Genomic DNA, 17,212 nt, shown 5'->3' with positions numbered 1-17,212 from the left:
TGTGGGGAGGGTCGTCTGGGCCGTGCGCGCGGCGGGGCGGCGCGGCGCGGGGCCGGGCTCGCGCTGCCAGGGCGGCCTGGTCGAAAGCTGCTGGAAGGGCCGGGCATGCCGGCCCGGCGGCCGCGCTGTGGCCGCGGCGGCGCGTGGACGAGATAAGAGGGCTGGGCTCGGGGAGCAGCGGAGCCGGCTACGACAGCCGGCTCCCGGGGTCTCCTGCTTGCCGGCAGCGGGCCCCGGGCCCGGCCGGTCTCAGCCTCAGAGCATCATTGCAACTGCGGGGCTCCTTCCCGCCGTTATTATTTGTAAGCACCTTCCCTCTCCCCCCGCTTAACGACGTGCTGGGATTGCATTTCCCCCCACACGCTGTTTTGCTGTAGGGGGAGGCTGCCTTGGAGCCGGGGCCGGCCACCTGGGGAGTCGCTTTCATACTGTTCTCGCTAAGGAGCCACTGCCCTGGTCCGGGTATCCCTCCTGCTTATTCCCAACAAGTCCCTAGTTTTGCAAACAAGGCTCCCTCCAAGTTGCTCCCCACCCACTTATTCTTGGCCTCGCCCCCTCTCCGGGCCTGGCAAGTGACGCAGTAGAAGTACTTTTAGTTTGCTAAAGAAAGCCCTCAAATGTTCTCCTCTGCTACGTGGCACTTCGGGGCTGTAACTCAATTTAGTTTTTAGAACATAAGAGAGGCCTACCAGGGCAGCCCAATAACCCATCTTCTAGGGACTATTAGCAACCTTGCCTAGTTGACTGCTTGTGAAGCTCTTCTAATGAGTAGGCTAGTGGTTGTTTCTCCTGGTAAATGCTCAGGATTTGTAACTACAGCACTGATTTGTGTTTCCAATGAGTATTTCTCCGTGTGTTTGCAATGACATAGGGCTCTTCATCTATCCCAGGCTCGTCTTCAGCAGCTTGGCTGATACTGCACCAAGGCTACATGCCCTATTACAACTGGTACTGTGCTACAAATGCTCACTTTCAAAAGGGGGGTTAGGCCTGATAGGGCAGGCCTGTGATTGACAAGTTTCCTAACAGCTGTTACCACTCTCTGCTCCTGCCAGGCTTCTTTTTTTGAGTCTCACAAAATGCCTTGCATACATCAGGAGAAGCAGGATATAATTATTAACCGGTCCCGCTCCACCATTGCTACTAACCATGAAAACTATATAGACAAACTCAGGCATTTTTTGTCACAGTCATCTAAACCTAGGAATGGCAAAAATCTTCTGAGTCCTAACTACCCTAAATCTTCCATAATTGCTACCACTCATGTAGCTGTATTAGTGAGAATTTATGTCTGTATTTTGCCAATGCTGACACAGCCAAAAAATGTATTCATGTATTCAAAATAAATTGCTGTTTAGATTTTTCACTATGTTCCTTCTTCCAAGAGCATAACTTTCTATAAAATAGAAGCTGTTTTGGGCGAGAACTGTTGCTTTGTGTTGTGTAAAGTAGCAAGCACTTGGGTGGCTCTTAAGTAGTTGTAAACAACTGTGCTCTAATTTATCTGCATCAAGGCTGGCTTCTCAACAATAGTTTGTCTGAAAGGGGCCCTACTCTCCCCCCATCCCTTGATTTAGCTGCTGCTGCTACTTGCTCACATTTTCACCCCTCTAGTCCCTTCTTCACTGTCACCGAAACACCTCTTATTGAGGGAAAACTTACGGTGAAGGAAGGTAGGCCATATACTGAACCCAGAAGATAATCTGCTTCAGCCTTAACCTTATTTCTTTCAGCAATCGAGTCAGGGCTTATGATCAGGAAAACCCTGAGCTCTAACTGCATCACTGCTGTCTGGACAGGTTATTGATGGGGAGGTAGATTGATAGTTATCTTATTGAGGTCCATTAAAGACTCAAATGAGGAGAAACTGAGTCTGGGATGGGATGGAGTGGAGTGACTGGCAGACTGGTGCGATGTGCATTTGGCTTTTTCTTGCTACAAGACTACTGGTTTACAAGTTTTAGTTTCAGAGCAGCCTTTTTCAATCATCTGCTCTCAGCTGGGAATGTAAAAGGGAGAAATGATAGACGACCTAGCTCCTAAGAGAAATGGGTGTAAATCTGTGGGTGTAATTCTAGCCACAGCTGGAAGGAGTTTCTCACCCCTATTGGAGTTCATAGCTCCAGGAGCAAGTGGTGAATTGAATAGGGGACTCAGAGGCTGCACTTAAGTCTGCTCAATTGTACATAATCTTCAGTGAACAGAAGTCTCTGTTTATAAGCTAAAATTGGCTAACTTTTCTGAGTAGCAATTACTTCAACTACACTATTGCCACTAAACATAGAGGGAGCAGATTTTATCCTCAGTGGAAATCTTGGCAAAAGGGGAGCAAGATTCGGGGAGCTGGTTACGGCTCACAAATAAGCGGCTACTCTTTTGTGCCATCCGAGACTGACAGAAGCACAGCTACATGCTGCCCCTGTGCAATGTGGCTGGCTGGCTGGCACAAGAGCCAGCATTATAGCAGCCAAGAGCTTTGGCACCCTCCCCCCATTAGGATAGTCTCAGCTGGCCAGATTCTGGCACCTTAGAAGTGAAAGGAGCTGACTTGGAGAAAAGAATTCTTGAGGGCTTCTGCTGTTAGAGGTCTCCCTGCATTGCAGTCAATAGCATTGCACTGGTGTAACAGAGTAGAACTTAACCTTTCCAAACTACTGTACCCCTGAAGCCTGAGTCCCACCCCCATGGGGCTGAGGCATGTAACTTAGTTTCATGGCGCCCCTGTGGCTCCAGGCAATTGCCGTTCTTGCCACCCCCAATACCAGCCCTGCACTTGCGACCCCTCTAAACCCCCAGGTTGAGAAACACTGGCCTAAGGTTTTTCTCTTATGCAGATGAAAACATTACACTTGTAACACTTCCCATGCAGGTTGTCGAAAGGAAAGATGTACGCACTGTTGAATCCATCTGTCTTTATAAAGTAAGTTTGACTTTGACTTGCATGAGATGATCGGCCTAGTGTGGTCAACAGCTATGAAAGAGTCCAGTGAAAAATTCCTATTACTAATTATTGTAGGTTCACATATTTCACCATTACAAGTGTCAGTTCAGAATGTTCAGCCTGGCAGCTGAGAAGCTGTGCTAGTAAGAAAGTCCGTAATAGTCAGAAGCAATTTTGGATCAGGACTATGGCCCTTGAAAGTGGAGTTTGTTACTTGATAAATTCTTTTCTAGGACTGACCTCTACCGCAGGCTGTGACAATGGATGCTGCACTTTTGGTCCTGCAAATACCAGGGGCACTTCACACTTGTCCAGGAGCTTTTGGGCTTAGCCACTCTCCTTCTACCCTTGCACCAAACTATTATTTAAATAGTATGTAACCAGAAAGTTCTCTTGACAGGGACAACTTTCAGGCATTATAAATTTCATAAACCACAAGCACTTTAAATGCTAGATTCCTTGTGTGTTGGAATTAGTATCTTGTACAAGGTGTAATATATAATGGCCAATACCTATGTATTCTGCACAGAAATTCCTTCTCCCTTATCTATGGGAACAACTGTAATTTAGGGTTCAAGAGTATGGATTAAGATTTACTGTTACAAATACTTCACTGTTACAGTACATATATTTCAAATAAAGATCAAGTTAAGGTCACAAGTCACTCCATTTCAAGAATAACTTGATGAGGGAGGGTGGATAACTGTGGTGGGAAGTGGACAGTTTCTGCTCTGTTCTTGTGTATTTTGAAGAGGTTATTTATCTGTAACTGGAGGTTCTTCAAGATGGAGGTCCCTATCTGTATTCTAGTGAGGGTTATGTGCATGTGCCTGAAGCCAGAGCTTCTCAAAGTAGTATTGCTTGTCAGTCCACATATGTGCCCTTGTACTGCTTCATGGTTTCGCCCAAGGAAATAAAGGGTGGGGCGGCTACAGACCGATCGCGTCTCCAGGTCGTTCTCCACAGCAGACCTACCAGATCCACAGCAGAGGGGAAAGAGGGTAGGATTGGAATACAAATAAGGACCACACATCTCAAAGAATCTCCAGTTGCAGGTAAGTAGCCTCTTCTTCTTTGAGTGATGGTTCCTACTGCATTACACTGAGGGTGATTAACAAGCAGTGCTTAATTAGGAGGAGGATGTGAGGAAGATAATCAGAACTGCTGTGCCGAATGAGGTGTCCATCATGGAATCATCCACTAGAACACAGTGTGATGAAAAGGTGTGTATTGAACTCCATGTGGCAGCCTTACATATGTCCACAAGGGGCATATTGTGGTGCGCAGCTGCTGTTGATGGTTGTGCTCTTGTGGAATGGGCTCATATCCCACGTGGTGGGGATTGTTCCACCAACTGCTGGCAGCATATAATACACCGTGAGATCCACTTGGAGATTCTCTGGGTGGAGATAGCCTGTCCCTTAATTCTCTCCGCTATGGCAACAAATAGCTTGAGCGACTTTCGAAATGGCTTCATCCTCTGTAGCTAAAAGGCCAGGGCCCTACATACATCGAAGGAATGGTGTCACCGTTCCTCACTGTGTGGCTTGGGAAAGAAGTAGGTAAATGTAGGGTTGGTTGAGGTAGAAGTGGGAAACCACTTTTGGTAGAAATTTGGGATGCAGTTGCAATGAATCCTTGTCTTTATGGAATGTGGTGAAAGGGAGGGTTGCCATCATGGCCCCCAGTTCACCAAACCTCCTTGCTGAGGTAACAGCAATGAGGAAAGCAATCTTCATGGAGAGGAGAGAAAGGGGGCAGGAGTCCAGAAGTTCAAAGGGACTGTTCATTAATGAGGAAAGAACTAGGTTGAGTCCCACTGAGGGGCGATAAGCCAAATGGGTGGGTTTTTATGTAAGGCCCTTCCAGAATCGGGAAGTCAAGGGATGGGTAAAAATTGAATGCCCCTCTACTGGAGGGTGGAAAAGCACTAGTGGCTACTGCATGCATCCTGATGGAATTGAGAGTGATTCCCAAGGTCTTCAGCTAGAGAAAATAGTACAAGAGCATTGAGATGCCCACAGCTATAGGGACAAGGCTTTGTTGTGCCCAGGAAGTGAATCATGTCCATTTAGCCTTATAAAAGCGTCCCCGAGTCCTTCCAGCTACTGGAGAGGATATTTTGTACTGGCAAGGAGCATTCTCATGCTAATGGAGATGTCCATTCAGAAATGAAGCTGTCAATTGAAGTATCTGTGGATCGGCGTGCCTGAATCTGCTGTTGTGTTGTGTTAGCAGTTCCGGAAATGTCTGGAGTGGGAATGGAATATGTTTTGATATGTGGAGAAGGGGAAAACAGAATTGGCAGAGCCAGAATGGAGCAAGCAGAATAACCATTGCTCTCTCTCATCAGAGTTTGTGGAGGACGTGCGGTAGAAGTGGTGGTGGGGGAAAGGCATAGTTCGTCCGGTCTGACCAGTCGCTGACCAGAGCGTCACCCTGCGAGCAGGCACAGAGTCCCACTCCTTCGGCAATGTTTAATGCACTTGGTGGTGGTGTGGGATGCAAAGAGGTCCCCCAGGGACCAAAGATGTCCACAACTACCATGTCGTGTAACTCCCGTCCATGGGTGGTTACAAAGTTCCTGCTGAGAGCATTGGCAGTCACATTCCTGTGTACCAGGCAGATAGGCTGCTGACAAAAGGATATGATGTGCGATGCACCATTTTCCATAGGCGTACCGCTTCCATACACCACATTGGGAATCTCATGTAGTATATATTGTGGTGGTGGTGTCAGACATGAGGAGGACATGACAATAATGGATAGCTAGTAAGAACACGTGACGTACTTTGCATACTACCTGAAGGTCCAGTATGTTTGTGAGCATCCTGGCTTCTCGTGCAGTTCAGGTGCCTTGTGTCATACAATCTCCCTTGTGGGCGGCCCTAGCCTGTGAGTGACGTGTCCATTATGACTGTCACTCTCGGCAAGGATGGAAGGACATCCTGGAGCAAACTTGTAGCAGGTGTGTGATGACCTTCACTGGAACACTGAGTATGGTGTTCGTTGGTTGGTGAATAGGAGAGTAGTCTCTTTGTAGCCAAAGTTGTAGGCAGCATAGACGCAGATGAACAAAGGACAAGACGTAAGTGCCCTGGGAGGGAAGGAAGGTCTTGGCAGAGACCGAAGGGTTGGCGTGCACTAGGGCAAGCTGGTCCAGTAGGTTCTGGAACCCGTCCGTGAGCAGATCAGCACCTGTGGATGCCAGGTTGACATGTTCTTATGAATTCCAGAGACCATGTAAGAATGGTCATACAGCACAGTTGATTTTTCAACGTTGATGCTCACCCCAGGGATGAGAGAAGAAACTGGGATGTTGAGTCTCGAGCTTCCTCTTTGCACTATGCTGCCAGCAGCCAGTCGTTCAGGTAGGGGAAGATAAGGATTCCTTGACGTCAGAGGTGAGCTGCTACCACAGAGAAAACCTTTGTGAAGACTCTTGGGGCAGTGGTAAGTCCAAACAGGAGAAAAAACTGTTACTAATCTTCTGTAACTGTTGTTCTTCGAGATGTGTTGCTCATGTATCTCCTTGTCTCTGTGGGGAGTCCATTGGGCTCGGACTTGACAGCGCTGCCACTGTGGGTGCAGAGCTTAGCTGGCCCAATGTGGGTTGCACCTTGCTCAAGCCCTTGTGGGCTGATGTACTTGGCGCTGGTGAGCGGCCCCTGCCCATCTTTTTCTGTTTCTTGCATGGCACCAGGGAGTGGGAACGGTGCCGCACCTCTCCGCGCGTTGAGCTCTTTGGTGCCAGGGAGCTATGCCAGTGCTGGGCATCCCTTGGCACTGGATCTTACCTCACTGATGCTGGTGCACTCTGCACTGAGGCCGAGGCAGAAAGTGTTTAATCTGCCAAGGTCTGCTCCATGGGGCAGAGGGCTGACTCCATTAAAAAGAACTTAAGTCTCTGGGTCCTTTCTTTTTGAGTCCTTGGTCAGAAGCTCCTACAAACCTTACAGGGATCCTGCTGATGACACTCCCCTGAACACTTCAAGCAGGGTGCATGAGGGTCATCTCTCGGCACAGGCTCTTGCAGGACTTGAAGCCAGACCCTGTACCCCGCGGGGAAGATTTAAACCGGTAAGTGGTAACTACCCTAAGACTATACTAACTATGTTAACTTACTAACAACTGTATACAACTATTTTACAGGTGCTCCTAGGAGAACAATGGCTAGACTTGCAAAGAAAGAGTGAAGTTCCAGCAACCGTCACGGGCAGTAAGAAGGAAGTGAAGAGGCAGAGGATCAGCAGGGCCCTATATAGAGCGCCATAGATGCACGACTCTAGGGAACATCAGAGCTGAACCCCATGGGTACTACTAGGGGAAAACTTTCTGGCAAACTGTGCACGCAGTGCGCACACCCCTACTTGGAATCAACATGAGCAAGCACTCGAAGAACCACCCTGTATTGGAAGTGTTGAGGACCCACCTTGAACCTCAGGCACAGTCTATGTCACATACATGTCAATATGGAAGTAGGCATCTTGCATAAGAAGCCATAAATTATGTGCCTTCTTCTAGTGAGAGAATGATGGCCGCAAGCGTGACTATGCAGAGTTTTGGCTTTTGAATCCAATGGTTGAGGTGTTGGAGATTCAGGATTGGTCTCCATTCCCCCCCTTATTGGATACCAGGAAGTAGTTGGAATAGTACCGTGGCCTGAAAGGCTGTAGCAATTGGCTATACTGCTCCTTTCTGCAGGAAAGAGTCCACCTCTAGGGTAAAAATACTGTCGTGAGAGTGATCCCTGAGAAGGGATTGCAACGGGGGATGTAGAGGAGGCATCGTCAAACTCGATGGTGTAGCTGTATCAAACAACATCCACTGCTAGTGCTGTCCATTCTGGCAGAGTTTGAAACGACCCCCGAAGACACTAGGGGAGAATGTAAATCATAGTGTTTCACTATCATCATCATGTTCTGCGTCTCTTTTGCATATAGTGCAGATAATGCTGTTTCCCAGTGGCTGAAGAAAATTAGCTCAATACTTACCCTAGGGAAGATGGTGATGGTAGAAGGAAGAATACACTTGGTGTCAGGAAATGCAACTGAACTTTCTCTATTCAGTAACGCTGCTTCTTGATAGACATTCTAGTGCAAGCTCTTTATCCTGCTGTACTCACCACTGTTCTCACCCATTCAACTGAGGCTAGAAATGCCTTGTTTCACCTGTGACTAGCCAGAAGAGAATGCTCTTTTCCTGCAGAGGCTTGCCATCTCTAGGACTACTGCACCACATTCTATCTGGAAATGAATGCAAAGGCCACACAGTAATTGAAGCCAGTTCATCATTCAGCATCCTGTCCCCAAATTGGAAAAGATAAGAGCAGTGCTCCACACATTTTTAGCAGCACCCAATCCAATTCGAGATTTACTTCAAGGTGTTGAACCCTGATCTTTAAAGCCCTTAATGAACTAGGGATAAGTATCTGAATGCCTCTCCCACAACTATCTGCAGTTCACAACACAAACACTGTAGCTCATGGTCTGTAGGCATTGGTGTCTTGGTAGAGGGCCCCAAACTGTAGAATCCCCCCTCCTAAATTATCAGGATGAACCACTGTGTCTATACTTCTTCTATTTTCATAGGGTCTCTTTTTCCTCCACAATTGAGATACAAAGTGGCTTGGCATTGTTCTATCTAACCATAGTTCTCCTACTCAGAATAGCAACTAAAACAAGCACAGGGTATGAAATCTAGCTCATTGGTAAGTGTGTTATGCTTATGTTACCTAGAAACTAGGATAATAGATGCTTTATAAAACCAAGAAAAAACAGCCTGATGGTACGTTTTACATTACAGTGCATGCAGTCAAAAAAAAGATTTCAGGACAAAAATAGCAAGTCATGTCCTCCTCATAGCTAGAGTTTAATTTTATTTAATCTTGTTCTTATTTTAGGAGTGGGGACAGCTGAGTAGACCTAAATATCCCTTTTCTTACTCCCAAATTAGTGGAAATAGTCAAACTTGGTGCCCACAACTTCTAACACGAAAAATATTTATTTCAGGGGCCAATGCTGGAAAAAGCAGAGTCCCCCCTGTGTTCCATAGATTTCAGTGATATATTGGCACCTTGCAGGATTAGGCTTTGGGTGAAGTGGGTTTTCCCTGCTTTTAGATTAGAGCAGCCTGCAGGAAAATTGCTACAGCTATGTTATTTTAGCCACATTATGTGATCAGTCTAGATGCCAGTGTACGAGTAAAATAGAAATACTTTTGGGAGGCAGTCCGGTATTTGTTCAAAGATAGAAACCCAAACAAGCTGCTGGCCAGATGTATGTAGACCACCACAGTGGAAACATCATTCTTTATTGATAAAGTCATAGCAGAAGAAATGCAAGATGTAGAAAAGACATAACCCAGAGTTGGAGGCCTTTTATTAATACAAGTTCATTTTCCCTTTCATTTGTGTGGGTAGTGACTAAAAAAAGCAGCTTTTTGTTCACAGTGGTTTAAAGGGAAGGATGATTGTACAGTTAAGGTACCTAGCCTGACACTTAGATCTTGGTTCTATTCCTGTCTCAGCTAGAAACTGTGGTAACATGGGCAAGTCACTTAACCTCTACCATAGTTCCCCATCTGTAAAGTGGGGAATAACAATATTTCCCCGTTCTACCTTGTCCATTTAGATTATAAACTCTTAAAAGCAGGGACTCTCTCTTATTGTGTGTTTGTGCTGGGCACTGTACAATGAGGCCCCAACCTTAGCTGGGCCCTCTAGCACTATCATAATACAAAAAAACACCAGATTTATTCTTAAATTGCTTCTGCTGTAGTTCTCCTAATTCAGAAAATTCTTCTTTGATAAAATTTACATAATTTTTTCCCAGCATATTTAAATTGGAGTCATTCCTATTTTGATCTAACCTCCTTAACCTTCCAAAAACTAATCTTGTTAACTCTACAATTCCTTCTTTGAGAGGATTATGATCAAGTGCTGCCCTGTAGTTACTCAACACGTCTGTTTCCTGCATATATTCCAAGTGTAATCTGATATTTTAGTGACAAAATACACCTGTGAGCACTGCAGAGCCAATACAATTACAGAAAAGTGATCTGCATTCTTCCCTGATTCACAAAGGGGCTGATTATCATTTACACTAAGGCAATATAATTACATGTACATCCATCTTAAGGTCCTTTACATTGCTCTAGAAGTAAAAGGAATTTAGTGAGAATCAGGTGCAGAGTTTTTATCGCGGAGGGTGATATGAGCCCAAGAAACAACAATTTTATGATCCCAGGTTGGGTGCGCAGGGCTGATATATTTAAACTTGTGAACTAAGCAACCTTGGCATAGGTTAGATAGGAAACGTAAGACCCAACAAAGCCAATTTTTTCAAAGCAGAACACACCAATATTCAGAGGGTTCAATTCATTTCATTTGACTTGTAGGCAGCTGCAAAGTAAATACCATCACTCTGTTCAAGCTATGATAGTTGGGATAAATTGTTTAAGTCTTAATTATTACATAGAAAACGCCCTAGAAGTATTTTCTGTAATGGAAATTTCATTGGACTGCAGCCCACTAACAAAGACTTATTAAAGGACACCCCTGTGTTGCCATAATCTCCCCACCCACAATGAAACAATTTCCCTTCTAGTCCCTTAATTGTTTGCAAGGCTCCTCTTACCTGGGAGGGGGAGGTGGATGCTGCTGCTGCACGCAATGGAGCCCTTGGCTTCCCAGTTCCTCATGTACCTGTGCTCTGTTCTCCCTCGCCTTTTCTGAAAGGTGCAATAACTCGGGCTACTCTCCCACTCTCAAAAAAATCTTACAGCACCAGCTATAGTACCAGCCCGTACCCGTGGCTCTGAAGGCACATCATTACCTGCTCCTTCCATGTTTTCTTCCCACAGAGCTACAGTAACTCTCAATGTTCCCTCTACTGGCTCTTCAATCCCCTTATCTCAGGCAGTCCCAGGGACAGCTGCAGCAGAAGTAGCCACAGAGGCAGCCTGCAGCCTTGAAATTCCCCTTTCAAAGGCACTGGGATACCCCATGTTTTAGGAAGTGGATCTACTGTTTCCATACAAGTATCTAATGACAGGAATGCAACAAACCAACCTGAAATGAAGTTGCCTCTGCTGGTTTTCTTGGGAAGTATTTTCACCATGGGGTGGAGATTGAATGCACTGCTCGTGCAGCACTACCTAACCAAGCCAAACAGGCCCCTGTGTTTTGCCATCTAACTCTTCTGAGTTGTAGTTAAGGATTCCAGCACATCAGAGAGAAAATCTCCCAGTCGCAAGTAGCTGAAAATCCCAGCAGACAATCCTAATATTAAATACTACTCAGAACCATTGTGCACTGAAACCCAGTAATTCAGAGTCAGCAATTGATACAGTTTGCCTTGCTTGTTGCATTAAGAATTGCCACTGTTCTCAGAACACTAATTGCAATCTCATTAACTTCATTATGTAAAAATCTGGTTCACACTCTAAAAATCAAGCATTTTATATTATTTGTGGCTGCAGGCATTATGGTATACATATCAGAACAATGCCCCAAATTGGGACTTCCCACTACTGAGATTCAGCAAATTTACAATTATACATTTCAGCCCTCAACGTGTAGTTTGTGAATGAGTCACAGAAAAAGGATCATTAGTTATTTACTCAACGTTTACACTACGTATATCATAACAGAATGTGGAAATGAAAGGCTCAGGAGATTAGGTAAGGAACATTTCAACACTAAGTCACCATGGTCAAAAATTATCCCAGGCTGTTTCATGGCCTATGGGAAATGAGTTGGTCTCTCTGAATTCAAGAGAAATACCCACCTCACAAAAACTACTAAACTTAGAACTAATTGGCACCTTCTGTTAACAGTCTCTCGAGAGTGGTCAAGAACAAAATTGGCCCTGGAGACTGAACTTGCATTTCACTCTAGGTCAGGGCAAGTGAAGACTGCTATACCCATGCTACACATCTGTTTTGTGGATCAAAAGGACATCAGTTTACAGGAACAGCCTTCAAACACCCTAAATCACATGAAAAATTGGTATTTAAGGAGGTTTGTTGACGCTAACACTAAACAAAATATAGCAACAGGTGGGTGCTTTCAATGGACATTTGCCAATTTAGAACTTGAATTAATCAGAAAGTGCTTATTACTATACCAGCAGACTGTTCACGGAAAAAAATCTCAATGGGCAGTCCAGGTTTTCATTCCAATGTGGATTGTAAAATGTGTCCACAGGTTTTAATGTTCAGTGTTTATATTTAGAGACATGGCGTGTTTAAAAGCATTACAAAAGAATACATTGAAACTGAAACAAAATTAATTCAAACATTTTGCAACATAAAAATAAAAGTTGTTAGTATGAAATTAGCTTTTATTTTTACCTCAAAATAAATGCACGTTTAACATTTATTCAAAATCAAAACTGGAAGGGGATAGTTTAAACAAGTGGGCAACATTTTTTTTTTTTTTTTTTAAATAGCGCAACTATTTGTAAACATTCATAAATTCCTTTTCATCCCCAACTCCATTTGGCTAAAACCCACTTCAATGTTTTTTGGTCTACTGTCAATTAAAAGACACATTTTATAGCCCAAAAATTAGAAGTGGCATAAAACAAAATCAGGTATTCATTCTCATCAGAATTCAGTTCCATGTGATGCCACACATTTATATAAAAACCTCTTACTAAAGTGATTTACTAAATCTGGATTTAGTAACCTCTTCTGCAACTTAGCTCTTTGATACCTTGATAAGGGAAGTCAATGCTTAAGAATGTCAAAAGTCAGCACTAGAGTGTCACTACAGTATAACTCATTAACAGGGCTTCTAAATAATGTTCACCAGAGTGATGTCTTATAGTTGAACTTCAGTTTCAGCAGATACTTCAGATTTACCTGAGCAATATCATAGACAATATATCTGGGAAGGAAACAGTAAGTTAAGGAACAACTACTATAAAACAATACAAACATAACTTGGACTTTAACTGCATTTTAGTCTTGCCCTACACAGATCTGAACTTAAGAGCAAGATCATGATGTCAAATTCACAGTAGGTGTGTGTATTAGAACATTCCCCCCACCATTTCCCCCTCCCCCCCCCTTTTAGTTTGCAGTATGTGAATTAGAAGTCTGTATGTTCTATAAGATTCTGACAATATAAACAAAAGGAACAGTGCTAGGCTCTGCAAATACTATAGGAAAAACAGTTTCAATCTAAACTGAATCATGAATTCAGAAAACAGAACTGAACACCAGAATTAGGCACATCTGATTTCCTGACCCCACACAATCCCCCTGGTCCCCTTCCCCTTTTTGAGTCAGAGATTATTATGTAAACTGCTTACTTCAGAGCTCTGATTCAAAATCAGGAACAGCGCAGAGTTACGAGAGCAGCAGCACTAAAGAAAATGTTATGGGAATCTCAAGAGACAAACTGACTGACTTGGATGAGGACTGTATTTGCTGAAGATTAAGTTTATCCAATGCCATTCCTGTCTGCCAGGACCTCATGGCGCCAAGTCACATGCTCAGTCCAAATATCAAGGACAGAGAAAAAAGTGAAGTCTGAACATGGGACTAGGGATCAGCAATTCCTGAATACTAATCATAGCTCTGTTACTATTTTCCAGTGTGAAGCCACTTAATTTGTCTCAGTTCCCCATCTAGAAAAGAGAATACTTGCTAGCCTTACAGGGGGATTGAAAATGAAAACCAGTTCCATTGTTGAAATGGACTAGAGTGCCTGCATCATAGTTATTATGCTATTAAGTTTCATTAGAAAAATAAGGCAGTTCACTTCACTTTGTCTGTTCATTTTCTCAACTCCTAATGTTACAAATCTACTTCTATGATGATGACTCCTAAGACTAGATGAAAACATTTCTCATTAAGTCTGCTGTAGAAGATTAAAACGAATAGTGACAAGCTGAATGAGTAGCATATTAGTTGACTTGGATAAAGTTACAATTCTATTACATACTGTCAACTAAACTAAGACAGGAGCTATATTAAAAACTCAAGAATAAAAATCAAAGCTGCCATATGCTCCCTATTGCCAGCTCTTAAAACAGCCAGCCTTATGCTGAAATAATTCACCAAAGAGCAGTCATCTGAGTTTCTGACCAGTCTAGAGACTTAATTTAGAAAGTTATTTGATTAGTTGGATAGGAGGAAGTGTGTCTAGTGGTTAGATCACAAATTGGGAATTAAGACACATGGCTGCTATCCCTGGTTTTGAGACTGACATACCAGGAGTGTGGACAAATGAATTCACTTCAAGGCCTCAGTTTATCCATCTATTTAGAAACAGGTAAAAGGCTAATTCCCCCTCTAAGGTGCTACAAAATTTAAATTTAAATTGTTTACAAAGCGCTTTGAAAGCACTACAGAAATGCTAAGTACCGTAGTTAACATAACTACTCACCATGTGTAATATTTCTTTTTATGCAGTGTTGATAATGAAAGTTTCCTAAACAATATTCTAAAATTGTTTGCCTTGAAAGAGGGACTCTATAAATTGTAGCTTGCTAATCACTCCATGAAAGATCTAAAAGAAAAGGCTTCTGTATCTAAACTTTCTCTTCTGTAATGGTGCTTGCTAATCATAGAATATTAGAGTTGGAAGGGACCTCAGGAGGTCATCTAGTCCAACCCCCTACTCAAAGCAGGACTAACCTCAGCTATATCATCCCAACCAGGGCTTTGTCAAGCCTCAGCTTAAAAACCTCTAAGGATGGAGATTCCACCACCTCCCTAGGTAACCCATTCCAGTGCTTCACCACCCTCCTAGTAAAAAACTTTTTCCTAATGTCCAACCTAGACCTCTCGCCCTGCAACTTGAGACCGTTGCTCCTTGTTCTGTCATCTGCCACTACCGAGAACAGCCTAGCCCCATCCTCCCTGGAACCCCCTTTCAGGTAGTTAAAGGCCGCTATCAAATCCCCCCTCACTCTTCTCTTTTGCAGATTAAACAAGCCCAGTTCCCTCAGCCTCTCCTCATAAGTCCTGTGCTCCAGCCCCTAATCATTTTTGTTGCCCTCTGCTGGACTCTCTCCAACTTGTCCACATACTTTTTGTAGTGGGGGTCCCAAAACTGGACACAATATTCTAAATGCGGCCTCACCAATGCCGAATAGAGGGGAATAATCACTTCCTGTGACCTGCTGGCAATGCCCCTCCTAATGCAGCCCAATATGCTATTAGCCTTCTTGACAACCAGGGCACACTGCTGACTCATATCCAGCTTTTTATCCACTGTTACCCCCAGGTCCTTTTCTGCAGAGCTGCTGCCCAGCTCGTCGGTCCCCAGTCTATAGCTGTGCATGGGATTCTTCCTTCCTAAGTGGAGGACTCTGCACTTATCTTTGTTGAACCTCATTAGATTTCTTTTGGCCCAATCCTCCAGTTTGTTTAGGTCACTCTGTATCCTATCCCTACCTTCCAGGATATCTACCACTCCCCCCAGCTTAGTGTCGTCCGCAAACTTGCTGAGGGTGCAATCCACCCCATCCTCCAGCTCATTAATAAAGATGTTGAACAAAACCGGCCCCAGGACCGACCCCTGGGGAACTCCGCTTGTGACCGGCTGCCAGCTAGACATGGAGCCATTGATCACTACTCGTTGAGCCCTATGCTCTAGCCAGTTCTCTATCCATTTTATAGTCCATTCATCCAACCCATACTTCTTTAACTTGCTGATAAGAATACTGTGAGAGACAGTATCAAAAGCTTTGCTAAAGTCAAGGTATATTACATCCACCGCCTTCCCTACATCCACAGAGCCAGTCACCTCATCATAGAAAGCAATCAGGTTGGTCAGACATGACCTTCCCTTGGTGAATTTGTGTTGACTGTTCCTGATCACCTTCCTCTCTTCCTCTAATAAGGCTGCATGTTACATTACAGAGAAATGAATGCTTTCCAGTTAAAGTGGAACGATGGTAAAGGATACTCATTATATAGAAGACAGGTATCACCAATTCCAGATGGAATCCCTTTCCCTAAAGGAATGTCTACACCATCTAGAGCGATAGTGGCTGAAGGATCAGGTGCAGTCTTGCCCAAACCTATGAAAGAGAAAGATAGAATTATAAGTCTGGAATGTAGGCAGAATTTTGTCCACTTCCTATTAGAGAAATTCGTAGTAACGGCAGTGTTACAGTCACTGATAACAGTGCAGTAAATGTGTATGATACTGCACAGACCATTACAAGCACCCTACCCTAACTCACAATGGCTTGCCATAAAAAACATTTGGGGAATCCTATGGTATGTCCAGTCCCTCTGCCATGAAGTTTAAATTTTCTTATTTCTTAAAAAAAAAAGAAGAAGAAGAAGAAGAAGAAAAAAAAAGCAGCGCACAATTGCCAGATTTCCCATGGATATTAAGAACCCATTTCTGCTTGCACTGAAGTCAGACAGATCTATCCAGTTCCCATTTATGTCCACTTGAAATCAATCACTTCAGCTTAAGCACCGCCTCACGTGTACTGAAAACTACAGATTTGTACCCCAAGTGATCTTAAAAGTGACACTGACTATATTAAATATACTATAACTTCACTTGTGTCACTAGTAGTCAATTAGATTGTTATGATGGAAAAAATTTAAAATTTATTTATTTTTCCATTTGTGCTGGCTGTTTGGTTTAATTTCACACAGGTTGGACTCTTAAAACCAATGGGTCAGATTCACTTTCTGATTCTCACACACCGTTCCCAATACTGAATATGTTTAAATTGTAAAATGTAAATGATGAACTAATTCCTGTTCTCCTGTGTAAGCCCCTGCCTGACATACAGTTAATTTGGGGCCTAATGTACTGTATACTAAATGGACATAAGTCAGATCTTTACTGGAGTTTAGATCTTAAAGATCAAAGTCACCTATCAGATCAACGTGAAACACTTTGTTTAATCAGGGGGATTTGTCAGATGATGTTATTCCCCCGTCTGTGTGGATAATTCTCAAAATTCATTAATTCTCTCTACGAATCTGCTTTTTTTAATACTTTTTTTTGTAGGTAGCCCTGTAAGAACAGCAATTGTTCCAATTCCAACTTTTATCAGTAACTTTTATCAGAAAACAGCTTCCTCGAATATTAAAAACATTTAAAAAGTTTTATTCAAAATCCATTACACTTTTGTCTATCAAGTACCATCCTACCTCTAGCAATGACCAATACCAGATAGTTCATAGACAAGCACAAAGCCCCCAAATACACCTAGTTTATTGTTCAGTGCTACACTTGGAGGAAAATTCCTGCCTGAACCTTTAGACAGCCAGCTCATATATATA

General features: G+C 43.5%; 1 protein-coding gene across 2 annotated transcripts in view; it reads right to left on the bottom strand.

Moving 5' to 3' along the window:
• Positions 1–11,543: 11,543 nt before the first annotated feature.
• Positions 11,544–17,212, bottom strand: part of PARP1 (poly(ADP-ribose) polymerase 1) — a 72,589-nt gene continuing 66,920 nt past the window's right edge. For both annotated transcript variants that reach the window (XM_067564844.1, XM_067564845.1), the window contains 2 exons: positions 15,867–15,981; positions 11,544–12,833 (listed from right to left, as the gene is read on the bottom strand). In XM_067564844.1, the coding sequence (XP_067420945.1) occupies positions 12,752–12,833; positions 15,867–15,981 (197 nt within the window). In that variant the 3' untranslated portion in view covers positions 11,544–12,751. The remainder of the gene's footprint in view (positions 12,834–15,866; positions 15,982–17,212) is intronic.

Source organism: Emydura macquarii, unplaced genomic scaffold, assembly GCF_026122565.2.
Source record: "Emydura macquarii macquarii isolate MOO-44397 ecotype Brisbane River unplaced genomic scaffold, CSIRO-AGI_Emac_v2 contig_2676, whole genome shotgun sequence".
NCBI lineage: Eukaryota > Metazoa > Chordata > Testudines > Chelidae > Emydura > Emydura macquarii.
The sequence above is the reverse complement of the archived record's forward strand: the minus strand, read 5'-3'. Positions and strand labels throughout refer to the sequence as shown.